At 40.7% G+C, this 14,833-nt stretch overlaps 1 protein-coding gene across 1 annotated transcript in view; it reads right to left on the bottom strand.

Moving 5' to 3' along the window:
- FAM193B (family with sequence similarity 193 member B) overlaps positions 1-14,369 on the bottom strand; it is a 52,648-nt gene extending 38,279 nt beyond the window's left edge. Inside the window, 2 exon segments of the mRNA XM_075209166.1 lie at positions 7,043-7,285; positions 14,073-14,369. Coding sequence (XP_075065267.1) covers positions 7,043-7,285; positions 14,073-14,216 — 387 coding nt within the window. The 5' untranslated portion in view covers positions 14,217-14,369.
- Between the last annotated feature and the right edge of the window lie 464 nt (positions 14,370-14,833).

The following is a 14,833-nucleotide window of genomic DNA, read 5'->3' as shown; positions in this document are numbered from 1 at the left end:
CCTGAGGAAGAGCCTGTCTTATTAAATCTTATTTATTGCTGAAAGCCTGCATTTATTTGTGCATGTGTCAATAAAATTTTACCAGTGCCAGTTATTTGCTTCATGATGAACACTGCAGCCTTGATCAGTTTTCTGTATTCTTTTGTGTGTAATCCGATATGCAACAAGAAGGGGAGAGCGCACACTGTGCCCTTGCACCAAATCAAAAATATTCAGCTGCACCTCTAATTGAGAACAGTGACATAACAGGATATCAGTGTACATGAGCACATCAAGGGAGGGGTAACAAAATTCAAGAGTCCCATAGCTACTAAGGGATCTTCGACAGGAAATCACTCTCTTGATTGATCCATTAGCACCTTTCGTTTCAGTGTTCTCCATTCGCCAATAGGACGTACACCTTTGTGGACATTTTCTTTTATATTTAAATGTGAAAGACACAATATACCGTATGCTCATACAAGGGACAGATGCTGGTAAAGGACAATGGTACAAAAGCACCACTGCCATTGTTCCGATATCAGTGGATTTGATACATACCAAGCAACAGTATCTAACCAATGGCACATAAGACTTAAACATAATAATTATTATAAAAAAAAAAGAAAAAAAAAAAGGGGAAAACTGTCCACCTATTTGGCGTTAAACTATTACCATAATAATAATAATTCACCGACTTTACAAGTGAGTCAATACAACTAACTGGGTAAAAGATGTTGTGTTAAAACTATGGTTTCCATATATATATATATATATATATATATATATATATATATATATATATATATATATATATATATATATATATATACACACACATATACATATACACACACCTCGTACTTAATATATACGTACCAGAGCTTAATATATTTAAGCATGTCCAAGAAACCTCATCCCCGAATATTCAGAGCGTCAGAAGTAGGTCTCGCAGTAAATACCCCAAAGTACCCCCAAAGGAAACAGACAAAAAAGGCCAGAGATAGTGCATTAACTTTATAAGCAGCAAAGTGCACACCACTCCCACTCCAGTGTGTAACTGCGTACCTTGAAGACAGTAAAATAGGCTTATCTGTATATTCCCATGTACTGCACAGGGTCTTCACTGTTCCTTATGTCCACATATTTGTTAGGTACCTGCCAACGTCAAGGTATCTCCTGTAGGCGAGTCTCTAAGCTAGTGATACAAATCTATATTCAGGGTGTTTTTGGAATCCGGAGCACAGGGGGGAAACCCACGTAAACACGGGATGAACATACAAACTTCACATAGATAAGGCCATGGTTGGGAATCCAACTCATGACCCCAGTGCTGTGAGGCAGAAGTGCTAACCACTAAGCCACCATGCTGCCCTGACATATGAAAGCAAATGAACAAGATACAAACATATTGTTAGAAAAGAATGTGGGCAACCTTCATAGTAGCAGCATTCAAAAAGGAACACATTTATTCTCTATGTGCCCCAAGACATATTGCTATATCAACATAAAAGTCATAGGTGGAAATGTGCCTTCATTACAGAAAAGCTCCAGAAACTAAAGGCTTTCAGTGGATTTTATTCTAGGGCTCAGTGTCCTGTCCCTTCAGGGTGCATTAATGAGGAGAAGGAGGATCATGTGAGACAGAAGGAAGATGATCAGTAATAGAGGTGAGACAACGGTTACTCCACCAGCAGCAAAAGTAACCTCCATTGTCCAGGACTTTGCAACTTTCCAGAAGACAGACTCCCAAACCTGTATATGTGAAAACCTTAAAGGGTAGAGGAAGGTCAGCATGAAGATAAACTGTAAATCCAAGAAAGTCACCTTACAGGCACATGGAGAGTTGGAACCCAACACTAGTAATAACACCCTCTACTGCCCCCCTCCACATTGTCCAACATGGTTGGGCATGATCTTTCTATGCATTAGCCCTGCGCTTTATATCCTGGGTGCTGCCATCTTTCCCAGCATGTGGTCAGATCTTGGGCTGGTAGCATTAAACCCCCAATCTGGACTTTTGCAATACACCTGGCGCCTAAATAAACAAATTCTTCTTAACCCCTAGCTGAAGATGCAAATATTGATATACAATAGTATTTATAACCAATGCTAACCCAATGTCCTTCCCCACGATACTCTGGGATGCCCACAAGACAGTAATTTGGAGTATCTTGATCAGTCTACACTAAGTAAGTGTCAGGAACCCTACCAACCAATACAACACCACCCGGAGTCTACTTTATAGTCAGGTGTTCACTGGAGCCCCTAGTGGTGGGGACAGCCTTGGCTGCAGACTACAGAGGGTCGTGTGGTGTGTATCAGCTGCGGGGAACCCAGGAGCAGAGGTAATGGCAGGCAACAGTTCCAAAGGTCAGGCCGGGGTCAGGGGTTACTTACTAGGAAGAATAGTCCAGAAACAAGTCAAGGGTCGAGGTCACGGGTAATACAGCAGAAACGGTGGTTCAAGCCAGTAGGTCTAGGGCACAGGCAAATCCAGGAAACAGGCAGAGGTCATACACGGCAGAAATCAATCCAAAAGGTTATCACCAAAGGTACAGGAGAGCAACAGCAGGCAGCGACACAGGAACTGGAAGCTATAACCGGCAGGGAGGCTAAGCCCTCCCTGCCTTAAATACTGAAACAGGCCAATGAGAGCCCAATACTCTGATTGCCCACAGGCTGTCCCTTGATAGAATTAATTAGCCCGCAGGCTTGCCCCGCTGTTGCGTACGCGCCCAGCTGCTCTGTAATGCCGGGACGCAGCGTTGGACAGAAGAGCGTCTGGCCGTTGCTATGGCAGCGGCCGGCGAGCCCCTGAAAGTGACGTCCCGGTCGGCATAGCGACGGCCGTGACGGGGGAAAGAGAGTCGCGGCGGCTGGACATCGCCGCGGCTCGTAACAGTAAGCTAGGTCATAGAAACTGCTTCAAGCTTCTGAAATGATTGCACAGCTAAATAAGACCCATGAGTGCACAAGCTCTGAGGAGAACTACAATAGGCTGATAGCAACAAAAGGGAGAGTTAAGCCTTCTACTTTCAGCCAAGGCCAATGACCCCCTTAAATGGTTAAATCAGACCTTTTATGAAAAAGAAGAATAAGGCGGACCGGTTGCTGGTGTCCAGATTGAAATCAAACCAATACTGTCATTATTAAATGAGAATCTGACAAAGCTATAATCTGGTAAACTCTATTAATAATCACTATAATATTGCACAACTTGGAAATTCCTCTCCACCTTCAGAACACGGATATTAAGATTTACATATCACTTCTAGCAGACTGATTGAACGCGGTTCTGCCTTAATTAATCCATAATGACCAGGTGGCCTTCATTCCTAAGAGGAAAGCCCACTATAACAACAGGTTCGTCAATTCAAAGAAAACCCTGGCCCTGGTGCTCTCTCACAATGCAGAGAAAGCATTTGACCGGATTGGTTGGCCCTTTATCATTCCATCTTGTAGGCAGTTTGGGTTTGAGGGGGACTTCCTCCAAGGGTCTCGGTAAATGGTGTCTTATCTAAACACTTTGCGTTTACGAATGGCACCAGACAGGAGCGACCTTTGTCACCAATGACATATGTGCTGGTTATTAAGCTCCTGGAGAAGAGAATCCACCTATCCCAAGACATGAAAGGATACTCCAGTTTACATCACGTAACTGGAGCAGAAGACTATAAGGGGTGGTTAAATGCTGATGGTGCACCACTTAAGCCAACCGCCCCTTATACATCCTTTCCAACCGTATTGGAAGTTCTTTCCGCTTATAGGGCTATATTAGATTATAAAATCAATTTCTCCAAAACATAGACTATCCTTGAATTAGCAGATCTGCAAAACTTATCTGTTCAAAAAAAAGTTATATTGTGGCTTGATTGGACAGTTATACTTATTAGTCTGCTGCCCCGCTTACTCTCTCTCTTCCAATACCTCGCAGTCAAGATACCCAGGCCCACTTTGGTTTAACTACATAGATGGTTTGTTCAGTTTGTGTGTAAGTAGTAACCACACGTACAAGCTTCTTCGATCTACTTAGGGCTACCTCCAACGGTGGTAGGGGCTTTCCAGAAATCAGTCTTTATTATCTAGCATCTAACTTAAGTCACAGTGTGACTTGGTTTCCAAAGAAATCATGCTCGGACATGGATTAAAATGGAAGCCTCTGAATGGAACGTCTGCTCCTTGGCATCAGTGGCGGGCTTCCAAGCTAGAGATAGGCCTTTGTTCCTGCGGTCCCAGCTTGTCAGTGATTTTACATGTCTTATCTGGGACCACTGTATATTTCACTTTGGAATTAACCTACCTCCCCTATTACGCCTTCATGGAATAAGCCTCTGGCTTTTCACCTGGTCAATGTGTGCCACATTTTCCTCTTGGCTAAAAATGGATACCTTGGATCTGTTCATTGCGTTTATTGGGCTAACCTTGTAAAATAAATTTGGACTCCTGGAAGTCAACCCCTTTGCATACTTGCAAGAGTAATATTTTGTGGATTCCATTGCCCAATATTAATAAGCCCACAACTCTTTTGAAGTCTCTGTGTGCACAACTCCCTCTCGAAGGGTATCATCTCCGTGCTCTACAACTTGTTGGGGACCACTAAGCGGGCCGTTACCTGGAAGCAAGATATCAGTTGGGAAGCCGACTTGTGCAACTTACACGATTAGTGTTTAAAATATATGGTTTACTGTGAGTAAAGGGGTCTATAAAGCTTCAATCTTAGGATAGCATTGATAGACTTATTAGTGATATCATTAAAGTTCCAATCTCTAAGTGATCCTGGTCCTTCCCTCTCAGTACCCAACCAGGCGGCAAGAACTCCAAAATGGCCAGATTCTCCATCCCAGCAACGGGTCAATAGTAAAATCTGGTACTTAATTAGTACTTAGCAACCAAGGAGAAAACCTCTGGATATTTAAATAAATCCCATGAACACACCTAAATCTGGTGCAATTGGTTCATTTATAAAAAAGTTCACCCCCTTCTCCCCAAAGGGATCTTTATCTAGGCTATTCAGATCTTTCTTCAAGTTAGAGGTGTACTATCGCTCGCCTCTAACATACTGGACACAAGTACATCGGGCTTCCAGGCCTTGGCCTTAATGTATCTTTTCGCTCCACCCCCTCCCCCTACCCACAATAGACCCTTACATATTTTGTTCAGTTTTCAAACCTTTCATTGCCAAACACACAAACTCTCAACATACTTTAGTTGAAGTGTTCTGAATACTTTTACTCACTTCTATGTAACTTTTGTGTGCTTTGTGAATTTAAGCACTTGTACAGTTGATGTCACCTTGTAACTTTTATATTGCACTTGAAAACAAAGTTCTTTATAAAATTAAAAAACCACAGGCAAACTGGAAGAACCCAAAAACTGGTAATTCATCCCTTTTTAGTAATTTACTTTTATTTAATATTAGTAGATTACCGCAAATTATATGAATCATTTATGGAGCTTGAAAAAGCTAAAAAAACAACAACAATATCTCTAAATATAAATAAAGATATAGATCCACAACTTCTGCCAGATTTAAGGAAGAGAATTTCGGTTCCGAGGTTGAGAAACGGACAAGCTTGATAGTGTATAAAAGAGTGTCATCTTCTCCAACGTTTACATTCCTGTTACGAGAAATATGAAACGCGTTGAGGAGGTTTCATTTACTACTGGAGTGTAAGGGATACCTATCTGGGACTATTTTCTACCATACTGTGAGTTGACTGGTGCATCTTAACCCAGGATTCATTTTTGCCAGGACTCAATATGTAGTAATTCAGATAAGCCTATCCCTCTTTTACACAATGTGAGTGTTATATCAATTGTTTTCATGTGCATTAAACTGTGTACTAAAAATACTACACTATACTGGCTTCTTTCTGATGTTTTGTGTTCAAGAGTGACAGTGAATATATGAGGACTACAGGACTACAAGCAGATAAGCTATAAAGTTTTTATTTTTGGTATGCATATTTACCTTTGGGTTCGGGTCACGGTGTTAGCACGAAAGTCTCTACTCCCTTTTCTGTTGTACACATTTTGATCATCCCATCTTGTGAAATTGGGATCTATATGGACTAAGGTCACACGAGCTTTTGTCCATCCTTTGGCACGCACTAATTAGCTATTAAGGATTGTTATTTTAACAGTAGTACACTATTTTGACAACCTATTCCTTTATTTTTATTTTCAGAATTTTCCTGGAATTAACATCTGGTGTTACTAGGAATTGGCAGCCGTCTGTACATTGGCAAGTGTTTCATGACCTTTGGACTATCTGGACAATCATCCTTATAGAGTATGCCCCAATTTGTATCTTGATTATTGTATATCTATCTATATCTCAAGAGGTGGGATATATTAGGCAGCAAATGAACAGTCAGTTCTTGAAATTGAGGTAATGGAAGCCGGTAAAACGGGCAAGAGTTAGGATTTAAGCAACTTTGACAAGGGCTAAACTGTGGTGGCTCGATGACTGGGTCAGAGGTCAGAGCATCACCAAAATGGCAGGTCTTGTGGGGTATTCTCGGTATACTGTGGTTTGTACCTACCAAAAGTATGTATATCTAGACTGTAAGGTAAGCCGATGTAAGGTAACTCACAGCCAGTCCCTTATAAATGCAATTTGATACATTTTCAACCAAACTGAGGTGAGATTGTAAATCAAAATTGAATCTGATCAGATTTTTATTGGGCTGGCTGGAAAATGTAGCTTGCCGATGACTGCATTGATGGGTGTGTGCAGCCGTTGACCAATCGCAATATGTGTTCTTTGTGATCTAGTTATTTGGTTGACACAATTTAAGCATCCAACTAGGTTTTCTGTGTTGCTCAATGAAATTAAGAGCTTGACAATTCAAAGTGAGTTTTTGGCCGATTAGAAGTTGGATTTTTGGTCAAATTTGGAGATGAAGGACTCACCAGATTGACATGTTTAGTCAGTTTCTCATGGTATCTGCCAACAGAACAACAAAACCACACAGAAGAGACAAGGTATAAGAAGAAGTGGAAAAAAAAAAAAAGGAAACCATGTCAACAATCCTTTCTTTAGAGAACAGAACCTCACCGCTAATGGTTGCTCTGCCATTGTCTGGCTCTCTTCTTCCTCCACACTCTTCCGACAGCTTTGGCAGATCCACAATGGCATTTCCCCAAGCAGATTCTGTGCCAAGGAGGGCATAAAGGAGGCAGGAATCTCATCCATGTGAGATAACAACCCATTGTGAGAAGCAGAGCCCAACCAATCTTTCCTCTCCCGATGACACAACAGGCAGCACGTTTGTACAAACTCACTTGAAGAAGGCAATACCTAAAACAGAGCATACATCAATGTAAAGAGACCGAGAATAATGAGAGGTAACAATGTGGTTCATCATGGTAGTGATCAAGGAGTGACTGGAAATTCAGACAATATTCTTTAAGGTTAAAACAATTTCTACCACTGATAAGAATCAGTAGTAAAGTAGCACATGCGATGGGAGCCTAGTCGCCTCTAGACTGTTTTTTCCCCCCAGTGTCTTTCACCAGTTCTCTTGTCATCCTAAGATCGCAAAGGGGCAGAAACCTATTTTAGCATCTGTGTTATCCAGACTCCAGTACAAGGAACTCTAATGGTGGGCTCCCTTTTGCCTCCATTAAAATGGCACCAAGTGCAAAGATAATGTGTACTTCAATAAAAACATGCTAGGTAACAATTTTTTATTATTTTTTTTTTGTGTAATTTTATTTTTTTTAGGAGCCTTTTGCAGTCTATGTATGAATATGTTCACACCAATCCAGACAACTAACAAGTGTTTCACACCAGATTACAAACATTTTCTGTCACCAATCATTCAAAGGTAATGTAGAGTACAAGATTCAGTGTGCTTGAGCAGCAAATTCACAATCAAGGGTGTTGAATCTACACAACAATCTATAAGCCTCTTAAGTTTCTAGGACCAAAACTATTTCAGGCTTTCTGCTGGACCTGGTAAAATGCTGAGATAACATGCTGGAGAACGAGGCAAGAGAAAGACAATGGATTCTGAACAGAGAATCGCGTGTAGCTATATGGACAATGATTTCAGATGTGATGAGCAGGTGTGTAATTTTTACCTCATGAAATCTACTTCAACTAACAATGTATTTCAATTGGACAGCACACATATTCCAAATAATCCCTGTAGACTACAAATATAATACTTACAAAGAACTATATGCAGTCTGTGACATGTCTTATTTCAGTCCTCAACACAGTGAGAAAAGCTTCAGTCAAAAAGGAACATACACCGGTGTCCACTTGCTTATGTTTACACAAACCAAAATATACACAAATATAGAAAACATTGAAGACATATGGTCAGTGATGCGTTTCTCTTTCAGCCATCATATACATAACAAAGATCAAATGACAAGTCAGATAGCATCTACTTTTAAAATTATCTGTAAAGTATCTAGAAAGAACACATCCATATGAACACTCCTTAGCATCAGAATTAGAAAATCTGATTGTTGTTGATAGGGTCTAATGACAAGTTAATAAAATACCATAGTAACCCAATATCTCCCCAATAGATTTTATTTTACAGTGACGTCATGTAAACATGTAGGTACATGTATACTCCGATTGCATGTATTACGATTCAGTGATGTACGAAAGGAAACTTATGGCTTGTACAAGAATTTCTGAATATACTGCGTTTCATTTTCCGATGTATATTAGTATATGCACTGCCTTTCTCAGAGGGAGGGCAGGAGCTGATCTTTTAAAATCACCATGAGGGCAAAGCATCTTTGTTCATATTACCAGCAGACCAACTCTGATTGGGGTTATGATCCATATTTCTACGTTCTCCTGCAACAGAGATAAGAAATGAAGTACATTTTTCTATTTCTATATTTTCTCCCATTTACTTTAGGTAACTGTTTGGCATAATAGGCAAAGTGGTTAATTCTCGGAATTAATAGTGAGTGTGCAATATAAAAAAAATAATAATCGGGGATTATAGTCACTGCTAAACCAGGTGGGATTGCTGCGATTAACCCTTTGTCACACATGAAGGTGTAAGGTGTTTGTGACATGAATTTAAAACCTAGCATGCAAAAAAGCTTAAGGTAGAGGACTTTAAGAGAATAACAAAACTCACCAAATATTTACTATTCTTATTTAAGAATAATGGAATGAAAATAAAGAAGCATGGCTGGGTTTGGAGGTGGTGTTTATTTATGTTTGCATATGATATTTTAAACTCTAGTGCAATGTATTTGTAACATTTTGAAGCAAAAATGTGCTATGCAGATTAGTTATTAAAGTTAAAAAATAACTATCTTTAACACAGACTTTAGTCTGAAATTGTTCAGGTGGTCCCTGGTCCCAGGTGGGCCCCTATGTCAACACTCTTCAATACCTGCTCCTCCACTCAAACTACAGATAAGCCTAAACTAAACACTGGTGCGCACAGCATACACAGACATAATGGAGGGGCAAGGAGATGGTCATGTCCTAGTCATGTCCTCTGTTGTCTGGTCATGCCCCCTCCTCCACATGCCATTTCGTAGTTAATAGATTTCTACAGTGGGCCCTGCTTATCTCAATCTGGTGTGTGTGATATACTCTCAGTGGCCACTTAATTTTGTACACCTTTCTTGTACTGGGCATGACCCCCCCCCTCCCCCCACTTTGCCTCCAGAAGGGCATGAATCCTTTGGGACATGGATTCAACAAGGTACTGGAAACATTGCTTGCAGACTCTGGTCCATGTTGACAGGAATGGTGCTCTATTGGATTCAGTTCTGACGACTGTGGAGATCATTGGAGTACACTGAACTCATTGTCATGTTAATGGAATCTGCCAGAGATGACATGTGCTTTGTAACATGGCACGTTATCCTGCGGGAAGTAGGCATTAGAAGGTGGTTAGATTGTTGCTAAAAAAGGATAGACATGGTCTGCAATATTATTCAGGTAGGCTGTAGCATTTAAATCAATGCTCAATTGGTATTAGAGACCCAATGTGCCAATAAGACATTCCCACACCACTATAACACTAGACTGCACCATTGACATAAGGCAGGATGGATCCATAGTCCTGTTTACACCAAATTCTGACCCTACCATCAACAGAAATCGAGATTCGTCAGACCAAGCAACGGTTTTCCACTCTTCAACTGTCGCTCTTTGTGAGCAGGTGTCCACTGCAGCCTTAGTTTCCTGTTCTTAGCTGACAGCAGTGGAATCTGATGGGGTCTTCTGCTACTGTAACTCATACACTAAAAGGATTGACATTCTGTGTGATCAGAGATGCTCTTCTGCATACCACTGTTGAAACGCATGATTGTTGGAGTTACTGTCACCTTGAACCAGTCTGGCCATTCTCCTCTGACCACTCTCATAAACAAGAAATTTTCATCTGCAGAACTGTCACTCTCTGGTGGATATTTTTTGCTTTGCACGCCATTCTCTGTAAACTCTAGAAACTGTTGTGCGTGAAAATCCCCAGGACATCAAAGGTTTCTGAAATACTCAAACCATCCCATCTGGCACCAACAATGACTCCACGGTCAAGTCACTTGGATCACATTTCTTCCCCATTCTGGCGTTTGGTCTGAACAACTAAACCTCATGTCCAAGTATGCATGCTTTTATACAGAGTCGCTGCCATGTGATTGGTTGATTAGACATTTCCATTAATAAAAAAGTGTGTGTGTATTTATATATTATATAGACACACATGAAAACATAGTACAGCTCCACATATTTGACAGTAATTTGGAGTTTTACCAAGGTAATCCAATAGCATTTATCACAAGAGTGCTGTGCAAGTAGAAGATGGATGTACATAAGCCAATCGATCTACATCAAACAGAAATTTTCAAGTATTTTGCCAAAAAAGGAATAGATGTATATGCAAAACAATTGGAAGTAAAAGGTGTGAATGGTGTGTGCTGCAGATGGACAGGGAAGATACACAATACTGCCATTTAATATGCAGGAGAATTTAAATGTGCCCTAATAATGAAACCAATGCCTACACAAAAATACAAAATTACTACAGAACTTAAAATCTGTGTGAATGACAGAGTTTGTAATTCATAAAGGACCTAACAATGGAATGCATACACTTGTAAGAGAAAGAAGTAACTAATTGGAATATCTAAATGAGAGGAGGGGACAATATGACCAACAGCAGCAGCTGGGGTAGGCATGTGTTAAGGCAACAAATAAATTTGTGCAGGAAACTCATGATTTGGGTAACTTTCAAGGCTGATCCATTTACAAAGTGAAAGCAGACTAGGGATGATTATAGTAGATATTTGTCTGGGACAAAGATGTAGGTTGGTGGAGTCAGGATCACCCAGTTATATATACTGTGTGATCTGTAGACTGGATAGGGTCTGTGTCACCAGAGTATGTACTGGTGTTGATTATGGGAGGTCCTGTAAATAGGAAAGGGTGTATATATGGTGAAGATGATAGGTTAGATGGGAAGTTAGGAACGGGTTATGCAGGCTCAGATTTGTGTAAAGGACATATAGGCCCAGGTCTAGAGCAGAGGTTCAGAAATGTCCCTTCTTTTACTCTCGTATATATTTTCTCTGTACGCGTGCCAGCATAAGGGGAAAAAAATACATATTTTTAAAAATTGGTCAAGTATATTCATCTATACAAATGTGCTGGAGACTATAGATATGGAGCTTGAAGCAATGGGGCAAGGCAGCGTAGATAAGTGGGTGTATTTATTGTAAGGATGGTAGGCAGCAGGTTGAGACGTACAGTGAACAAGGTAGTAGGCGTGTGTGAATTGTGAGGATGTTCGGTAGGGAGGGGCATGATGACATACATCCCAACTGTCCCGATTTTGGCTGGACAGTCCAGATTTTATGGTTCTGATCTGCTATGGTGAATGGGTGCACCACACCAGTTGCTGCAGTATTTGGAGGGGAAGGGAGATTTCTAATGGGCAGCCCACCTATGGCCCACAGACACACACCGAGCTAATCCAGAACCACTGAGGAAGCCCACCAATAGTTCTCTCAGCGGCTGGTCAAGCACCCTAACTTGCTGATGGGGCATCGCCACAACCCACCCCTGGCTCCTAATTCGTTCCCAGGCCAAACACTAAAGTTGTGATGGAAAATGTAGTTGTATGCTGTATGAACAGCACAAATAAAATATCACAAAAAGTCAATGCTGTGTCATATGCACGTTAAGTACAGGTATTATAAAACTGCAAAACTGTGTTTGTGAATTGATTTATAGTAATAGCTTGATATGGCTCAGATGATCTTTGTATCCAGCCGTGGGTTAAACCTGGAACCTGAATCTAAAGTAATATATCCCTTTTAATGTGTTATTGTTCTGTTCTCCCCAGAAGGTGTTTATAGATCAGAAAGCCCCAGACACTGATTTCAGAGCGTGCCCAAGTAGTAATTTATGACCCACATCATAAGCGGAGGTCTTGGAAATCTTTCTTTAAAGGTTACATCAAGAACATCTGGGCTATCCAAGGACAGTGATATGCAACAAACAGATCCCAAATGCCAGGGTAGAGCAGCTGGGAAAAGTGTAAACAAATTGAAATAAGGACTCAGGAAAATTTCATATCATATTTTCTCAAATATAATACTTACAGGAGTCATGTGTGGTATACAAATGAAGGGAAACTTATGACCTGTTGTGTGGAGGTAAAATCATATTTGTAGGACCTCCTGGTGGAAAGAAAATCTGACTTGAAAGGCGTTTTGAACAGAAGTCATAAATAACTAATTAGCATTTACACAGAATTTCTAGTCCTGACATCACAGGAAGGGGGGCTGTGGGCCACCTGCAGAAGAGTTAAAATGTGCTGTATCTGTAACCAAACTGTTCAGCTTTCAGGAGCCAGTGTCATATTGAAGAGTGTCCCTTTATTATGCTTCTCCTAGCAAAGAGAAACTTGATCATTCATAAATTCATCATTTCTGCGTTTTATTCCTTTTTATTTCAAAATAAACTACTGCATAATATCTTGTATGTCATTTTGTTAATTGTTATCCTAAGCATTGTGGATTTCCCATATGAAATTACACTTGATAAGTTCAGGTCTCTTTGTTCTTACAAATGCATGTGTCAGACAGCTTGGTTTTAAAACACTACATAGTTGAAACAGGGAAGATCACTTGGTTTAAGATAACTCTAATAAAAGTAAATTGTGATAGATTATTTTTAAGGGAGACCCGAAGGCTTCCTGAGTAAGTGTGTCAGCTCTTCAAGAAAAACCTTGGTGGTGTCATAATTGGTAAGGCAAAGATAGGAAAAGTTTTAATTGTTTTAAACAGACCAGGTGGTTGTTTATGATTAACCCTCTGCCACACACTTCACACAGGCTCAGGTGAGTGCTGGATCAGGACATGAAGTAAAAGTTTTTTCTTCTTCTGTTTCACTCCTGTCGCTGTCCAGCCAGTGGAGAGAGTGCTGATTTTATGGATGAGAAAGGCAGGTGGATGCTTCATATGAGAAGTAAGGATCTGTGCACAGGAGGAACTCCTTGGTGGACCCTATAATAGGCATATCAGTGTAATGCTGTGCAACACAAGATTTTACTTGGTATAGTTACAAATTTGTTGAGGAAAAAAAAAAATACACTTTATTATAGGCAATTTGGTACAGGTTGCGGTTTGAGGGCATGTGGTGGAATTTTGGAGCAGTTAGGTCACTGGGTGTATTTTGGTATAAGTGATGTGTGTTTGTGTAGAAGGGTAATGCTCAGTCATTTTGGAGGTCCGCACATGAAGTATTTCAGGTTGCACATCACTGGCTGAGGTAATGAGAGGGAGAATACTTTTTAACAAATGTTCAGATAAAACAAATTTTCTTCATAATTAAAATAGTAAGTTTGGTTTAGAGATGGAGTTACAAGCACCTGCAACCTGTGAGTAGGTTAGGTATGAGCGGAAGGTAGAAAGGGATGTCTGTACCTTGATGGTAGATTGAAGCAGGTGTGTATTACCTGAGTACATGCAATGTAGTAAGGAAAGGTGGTAATGTTGTATGTACTGTAAGAGCGTCAGACAGTATGTATGAAACCAGGGTGTACATAGTAGGAGACTAATAGGTAAGAGGGGGTGTGGCGCCTTACCTGACCACCTTTGCCCATCTCTTCCAGCCTCTCTCCTGTATCTGTCTCTGGTCCATCACAAGCAGAAGCTTCTTTCCCCGGCCTGTGCTGGCCCACTGCTCGCTCTCTCCGTATGCTCCCCTGCTTGTTCCGCCGCCTGGTCATTGCTTATTCTTCCACACAGGTCCCTGTATTCACACAGTTCACTCCGACGCCACAATATAACACCCCAAGTCACAAACCCAGATTTGTACACCTTGGACAGGACAACAGCCAATATGGCGGCGTGCTGGGGACAATTACCACGCCCCTTGCCAGCAGGGTAAAGGTTATAGGGCCGCAGGCATCCACCATGAACTTGATGTTGTAGTTACCATCTTACGTAATGGCAAACGCGTCAGGATGTACTACCGAGAAAGCAAGACTCGGCTCAGCAACGCCATCTTTACTATGGGCAGAGCATGCCTTCACTTTAGACAAATAGGTAAACTCTGTCTCTTGTAATGTAAGTAGGGAAGAACAAATTAACACCAACGCTATAAGGATAATTCTGGCACTTACACAGCCTTTTAAACATGTTGAACTGTCGAGGAGGCTGTTGCGTATTGACAGGCTCAAAGTCAACCAGGACCATTTTGAAATACCCAATTAAGATCTTTTACACACTCCAAAAGCTATTGTTTGTAGCTATGAAGCTACAAAAAAAATGGTGCTAATTTACTAGGTTGTCAGTCTTAATATAAAATAATTTGGGTTTTTTTTGTCGAAATAAATTCATGCAT

This window comes from Mixophyes fleayi, chromosome 4 (assembly GCF_038048845.1).
Source record: "Mixophyes fleayi isolate aMixFle1 chromosome 4, aMixFle1.hap1, whole genome shotgun sequence".
Lineage (NCBI taxonomy): Eukaryota > Metazoa > Chordata > Amphibia > Anura > Limnodynastidae > Mixophyes > Mixophyes fleayi.
This window is presented reverse-complemented; position numbering and strand designations above follow the sequence as displayed.